Source organism: Cebus imitator, unplaced genomic scaffold (assembly GCF_001604975.1).
Source record: "Cebus imitator isolate Cc_AM_T3 unplaced genomic scaffold, Cebus_imitator-1.0 Scaffold397, whole genome shotgun sequence".
NCBI lineage: Eukaryota > Metazoa > Chordata > Mammalia > Primates > Cebidae > Cebus > Cebus imitator.
This window is the reverse complement of record NW_016107712.1, coordinates 472,001-479,100: the sequence shown is the minus strand read 5'-3', so window position 1 is coordinate 479,100 and position 7,100 is coordinate 472,001. Positions and strand designations below refer to the sequence as shown.

At 36.2% G+C, this 7,100-nt stretch overlaps 1 protein-coding gene across 2 annotated transcripts in view; it reads right to left on the bottom strand.

Annotated features, from left to right (window-relative positions):
* MANBA (mannosidase beta) overlaps positions 1–7,100 on the bottom strand; it is a 113,957-nt gene that overhangs the window by 84,455 nt on the left and 22,402 nt on the right. For both annotated transcript variants that reach the window (XM_017508659.2, XM_037731409.1), the window contains exon 5: positions 3,831–3,954. In XM_017508659.2, the coding sequence (XP_017364148.1) occupies positions 3,831–3,954 (124 nt within the window). The remainder of the gene's footprint in view (positions 1–3,830; positions 3,955–7,100) is intronic.

Here is a 7,100-nt window from a genome sequence, read left to right as displayed (position 1 = left end):
GAGGGGAGGAGAGAAGAGGAAAAGGAAAAATAAACAAAAAAGAAGAAGAAAAGGAAAGAGTGAGAAAAGAAAAGAAAGAAAGAGAGAAAGAAAGAAAAAGAAAGAAAAGAGAGAGAGAGAAAGAAAGAAAGAAAGAAAGAAAGAAAGAAAGAAAGAAAGAAAGAAAGAGAGAGAGAGAGAGAGAAAATAGAGAATCTGAACAGACTAATAATAAGTAGCAAGACTGAATCAGTAATAAAGTCTTCCAACAGAAAAATATCCAAAACTGGATGCCTTCACTGCCAAATTTTACCAAAGTTACAAAGAAGAACTAATATCAATTCTACACAAACTGTTCGAAAAATTGAAGAGGAGAGAATTCTCCTCTTCACTGAGGAGAGTACATGGTATTAAAGAGAATTCTCCTTCAATACCAAAACCAGACAGAGAGGCAGCAGGAAAAAAAAAAAAGAAAAGAAAGAAAGAAAACTACAGGTCAATATCCCTGATTAGCATGGATCCAAGGATCCTCAACAAAATACTAGCAAACCAACTCCAACAATATATCAAAAAGATAATATACTATGACCAAGTGGAATTTATCCCAGGGATGCAAGGATCTTATATTTGCACAAATCGATAAATGTGATATATCACATCAACAGAATGAAAGACAGAAAACACGATCATTTCAATAGATGCAGAAAAAATCATTTAATAAAATTCAATATCCCTTCATGATAAAAACTACCAACAAATTAGTCATGGAAGGAACATACCTCAGCATAATAAAGGCCACATATAAAAACCCAGAGCTAACATCACACTGAATGCGGAAAAGCTGAAAGTCTTTCCTATAAGAACTAGAATGGAGAAAAAGTACCCACTTTCACCACTCCTATCCAATAAAATGCTGGAAGTCCTATCCAGGGCAATCAAGCAAGAGAAAAACATAAAAGGTATCCAAACTGGAAAAGAGGAAGTAAAATTATTCCTCTTTGCAGATGACATGCTCTTATATCTGTAAAAACTTGGAAGATTCATCCAAAAAATTTAGATCTGATAAATAAATTCAGCAAATTTGTAGGATACAAAGTCAACATACAAAAATTAGTAGGGTTTCTATACATAAATAATGAACTAGCTAAGAAATCAAGAAGGAAATCCATTTACAATAGCTACAAAAAATAAAATGAAATACCTAGGAATAAATTTAACCAAGAGATTAAAAACCTACACAAGGAAAACTATAAACGTCTGATGAAATAAATTGAAGAAGTCACACAAACAAATCGAAAAACATCCCATGCTCATGGGTTGGAAGAATTAATATCATTAAAATGACCACCATACTAATAGTAGAACCATTACTATACGATCCAATAATTCCACTAATGGGTATTTATCCATAGAAAAAGAAATCAGTATAACAAAAGATACCTGCACCCCCATGTTTATTGCAGCACTATTTACAATAGCAAAAATATAGAATCAACTTAAGCGTCCATCACCAGATGAATGGATAAAAAAGAATAAAATCATGTCTTCTGCAGCAACATGGATGGAACTGGAGATCATTATATTAAGTGAAATAAGTCAGACACAGAAAGACAAATTTTGCATGTTGTCACTCATACGTCAGAGGTAAAAATGCTGATCTCATGGAGGTAGAGAGTGAAATAATAGAGACCAGACGCTAGGAGAGGTATATAAGTGGCAGAAAGGAATGAAGAAAGGCTGATTAATGGATACAAGCATGCATTTAAATAGAAGGAATAAGTTCTAATGTTCAACAGCATAATAGTGTGACCATAGTTAACAACATGTATTGTATATTTCAAAATGGCTAGAAGAGAGGACTTGAAATGTTCCCAACACACAGAAATGATAAATACTAGAGGTGACAGATACCCTAAATACCCTGACTTGATCATTACACATTCTATACATGTAACAAAATATCACACATATCCCATAAATATGTACAAATATTCCGAATTAATTTTAAAAATGTATTTAACCTTCACAAATGTAGCTGACAGGAGGAATTGTTTACACTGAGTCTAAATTGAATTTTAAGCCTCATTTAAATTAATTTAATTTATATAAAATTCACCCAGTCACTAGTTACTGATAAAGTGAACTCTAATAACTCAGGAAGAAATGTTAATTTCATATTCAAAATTGTAAATTAAACTAGAACAGTATAATTCAAAATTTTTTCAGGCATCAGGGTACCTAGAGCTTACAATGCATTTAGCAAACCACCTAAGATACCAATTAAGCTTCAAAACAAATAAATAACTTTTTGTTAAATCAGACCTTTTTTTTTTTTTTTTTTTTTGGAAACAGGGTCTCACCCAGGCTGGAGTGCAGCGATCCTCCAACCTTAGCCTTTCGAGTAGCTGGGACTACAGGTGAACGCCAGCATGCCCACTAATTTTTGTATATTTTTTCAGAGATAGGATTTTGCCATGTTGTCCAGGCCAGTCTCACTCTTAGGCTCAGGCAATCCATCCACTTTGGTCTCCCAAAATGCTGGAATTACGTGTGAGCCACTGCACTTGGCCCAGACCACTCCTTATACCAGATTCTATTATTTATATCTGAGAAAATGTATGGGTGGGAACAGAGGATGATGGGAGATTGAACCATTATTTGATTTTAGGAGCAAAAATCTTTACTTGGGTTACTAGAGAATAGTTTGGGAAGCACTAAACCAGAGAATTATAAGCTCAGTCACATTTACATGAGCAATTTAAATTGGATCTTTTAATGCCTTTTTAAAGTTTAAAAATACCAGCAGCACCAAATACCCTCCTCGAATCTAAGCATTTATCACTTGCTTTCATCTCCTGCCTTCAGAAAATACAGATTTGACTCAATTGAATAGCAAGCTAAGTTCACGAGGGCTCTCATGATAACAGAACTCTTGTACTGACACACCACATTCTTTCTTACTGATTTCAGCTAGTTAGGCCTCCATGTAATTACACTGCGCATTGCATGCTCTAAGATCTCAATTGCCTCCATCTTCACACTTCATTACCCTAACTTCTCAAATCCTCACTGATCTTTGATTTTCCGGCTCTCATCTTGAAAGGCTATTACATAACCTTGTTTCGTTTGCCAGTTGTTTCTATCTCCCCTCCCCACACATGAAGGGATCAGTATACCTACTCTACATCTTTTCTATGTTAAGTAAACACAGTGCTGAGCAAAGCATGCAACAAATATTTAACCAGCTTTTAACTGATCCACTGACATCTGTGAGATTTCTGAGTTTCTATTCCAATGCTCCCTGATATTGAATAGTTGCTTCAATTAAAAAAGTACTATTTTTCACCTTAGAAATATTTCTTTTGCCCTGTTTACCTTCCAGTTTTTTAACTCTTCACAAGGCTGTTGTGTCAGGGCCCTCAAAGTAGTGCTCCCACTTATGAAGACAATACGCAGAGACAGGAAGCCAGTCTGACGACATGAGCAAAGCAAGAATCTGACACTAAAAGTGACTACAGAGGCAGCAAAAAGGAGCCCAACCGGCAGGCACAGTTCTTTCAACAAAGAATACTTACCTCAGGAAGACTTGGAGCAGCTCTTTCATTTTATTTTTTTCTTTTCCTGTAAAATATTCTAAAAGATATCTGCCTGCATACCTGCTTTATACTGTCAATTTTCATGTAAAATCAGTTTGTATCTGTTTTTTACTTTTATAAATTGATTATACCACAAAGTTTTTAAAAAACTCTAAATCTCTGAAAAATATATCTGTATTTCAATTATAAACCCAATTTTTATAGCAAGAAGACTCAAAAAGAAAAACAAAAAAAAAATCACATCTCTCAGCTTACCATATATTGGGGAAAATGTGAAGTAGTTCAGGTGACAAATATTATAGGCTTCAATTCTAACATCTTTCCAGATTCCCTGTGTAGGAAAGGAAGGTCCCCAGTCCCAACTAAAGGAACATTGCTCCTGCAATTTCAAAAGGAAAAAGAAGATACATTCTGCTTATCATGAAATTTAAAAATTATGAAAAACATTTTTTAAGTGTTATATATGTGTATATCGGTTTGCTATGGCTGTCATAACAAAGTATCGCAAACTAAGTGCTTTAAATAATGGAAATTTATTTTCTCACAGTGAAGTCCAAGATCAAGGTATCGGCAGGTCTGTTCCCTCTGAGGCCTCTCTCCTCTGCTTTGTGTCCTCACATGGTCTTTTTCTGTGCTAAGCATCCCTGGTGTCTCCCTCCATTGTCCAAATGTCCCCTTCTTAAAAGAACACTAGTTATATTAGAATAGGGCCCACATTAACTGCCTTGTTTTACCTTAATCACTTTTTTAAAGACCTCCAAATATTATTACATTCTGAGATGCCAGGGCTTAGGACTTCAACATATAAATTTGGGGGGACACAAAGTTAATGCAAAACTGTGTGTGTGTTTTCCCCAACCACCATATACAGCCTCTGAGGTGGCCTATAGTGATCCCCACTTTCGACCTAAGCAACAGAATATAACAGAAGTGATGTTTTGTTAATTAGGTTATAAGAGACTAAGCCTAGAATTTTGGGCACTCTCTCATGCCCTCTCTTGGCTAAGAGGGAAGCCAGCCTCTGGGTCATGGGGTAGCTCTGTGGAGAGACCCATAGGAACAATCTGAGGTCTGCCAATAACCACGAGTGAGCTCAGACACATACACTTCAGCCTTGAGTCAACTCGAATCAACTTGAGCTAAGCCTTGAGACAACCGCAGCCGTGGCTGACAGCTTCACTATAACCTCATGAGAGACCTTAAGCCAGAAGCACCCAGCTAAGCCACACTCAACTCAGATTCCCAACTAACACAAGCTACCATAATAAATGTTTTGTTTATTATTATTTTTTAGAAATCAGAAAACCTATAGTCCAGATATTTTCTTTTTTTAACTTTTAAGTTCGGGTTACATGTGCAGGTTATATAGATAGACTTGTGTCACAGAGGTCTGTAATACGGGTTATTTCATCATCCAGCTATTAAGCATAGTACCCATTAGTTATTTTTCCTGATCTTCTCCTTCCTCCCACCCTCCACCCTCCGGCAGGCCCCAGTGTGTGTTGTTCCCCTCTGTGTCCATGTGTTCTCATAAATAAATATTGTCTTAAGCTGATAAATTTTGGCATAATTTGTTACATCACAATAGATAGCTAATACAATATCCAATATATCCAATATATCTACATTGCATATAACCTATGAAACCTATGTTTCATTTGCAGAAATGTTCTAAGAACATAAAATCTATGAAGAGTTGTAGATTTATTCTTCAAAAGCATATTACATAGAAGCAACTCAATACTTCCTCCTTAAACTTCTCTATAATATCTCTAAACCTACCAATTGTATTTAAATCTAATAGCTACAAGAATATTGTGCTTACATGTAATAATTTTAAAAAATGAGAAAATATATTGAAAGACAAACCTATTTATAAATATGTTTTAAAAAGCTCTAGTCAAACTTGCCCACCTCGGGCATGAATTTAGAAGTCCTTGTTTCTGAACATGAAGCCCAAAAACAGTCAGTTCAATCTTTAGACCCTGACACAGTTTGCCAGGGCAGACATTTTATCCAATCTTACTTGATCTGGCTACCTGTCTCTCCCTTCATGACACACAGCTTCCATATTAAATTACAGAGTTCAAATTCAAAACTAATAAAAAATCCTGTAAAATAAATCCCTTTTACACAGGATTTTTTCTAATTTCTACTTCTTAAAAGAAAATAGTATTTTTAGGGCACCGTTAATTAAAATGTGTAAAGCTATGAGTTCAGCTTCTAAAAAGGAACAAGTTTGGGTCATACATTTTATGGGGGAAAAAAGTAACAAGCACCAGAGGAAATACTAAAACCCTTCTAAATGGAGTCATTTGTAGAGTAGAACCTGAAGATCTAGCCAAACTATTGTCATTTAGGTATTATTTCCCTAGCTTTGTACTTATCTAAGACAGAGATAAACCTGTTTTTGCTATGGTGAAAAACAATAAAATTACTTTATAGCATCCACATCTGTCTAAATTTACCACTTAAGTACCAGATTTGCATATTCAGGATGAAAAAAAAAACTATCGTGGAGACATTTATGGGAGAATTTTAGTATCTACTTGTAATTCTTTCATTGGTGACAGGGAAAAGAAGGAGAGCAAAATATTCAGCATCTTATAAGGGAGGCTATTTTCCCTATTGAGAGGTACAAATCACTCTTAACCTCTCCAAATGAGAGTTTTCACTGATTCAAGAAGTATTTATGAAGCGCTTTCCATGTCTCAGGCTCGGAGCACATCAATGTACACAGAAGACACAGTTCTTCTGCTTACAATGCTCACAGTCAAGCATGAAATTCAGGCATTGAATAAATAATTACAAGTATAATAAGTTTTACAATGGAAATAGGCAGGGAACATCCAGCCAGAGATTGAGGGAGATGACTATCAAGATGAGTTGCCCTGAAAAAAACAAAAATGACCCTGAAGAGTGAGTACCATTTACCCACTATGAGCAAGTAAAAGGCAAGAAGAAGCATTTTTTTTTTTTTTTTTTTTTGAGACAGGTCTTACTCTGTCACCCAGGCTGGAGTGCAGTGGTGAGATCTTGGCTCACTGGAGATTCAACCTCCAGGCTCTTCCCACCTCAGCCTATTGAGTAGCTGGAACTACAGTCTAATTTTTGTATGTTTTTGTAGAGTTGGGGTTTGGCCATGTTGTCCAGGCTAGTCTTAAGCTCCTGAACTCAAGTGATCCACCTGCCTTGGCCCCCCAAAGTGCTGGGATTACAGTCATGAGCCACTGCGCTGGCCGAGAAGCATTCCTTTCAGAAGGAAAAGCATGTGCAAAGGTCTGGAGGTGCAGGACAGTATGATGCTTTCCAGGAGATGAAGAGAGAACAATGGGAAGAGGCAGGGAGAAGACTGGAGAAGTGGGCATGGGCCAGAGCTAAGGGCCATGGACATTAGCCTAAAGGTAATGAGAAGCTGTTGAAGAGTTTGAAGAAGAGTGATACTGTTATCATTTTTTCCTGAAAAGATCATTCTAGCTGCTCTGTGAATGATTAATTAGAGGAAGGCAAGTGACGCTTCAGGAT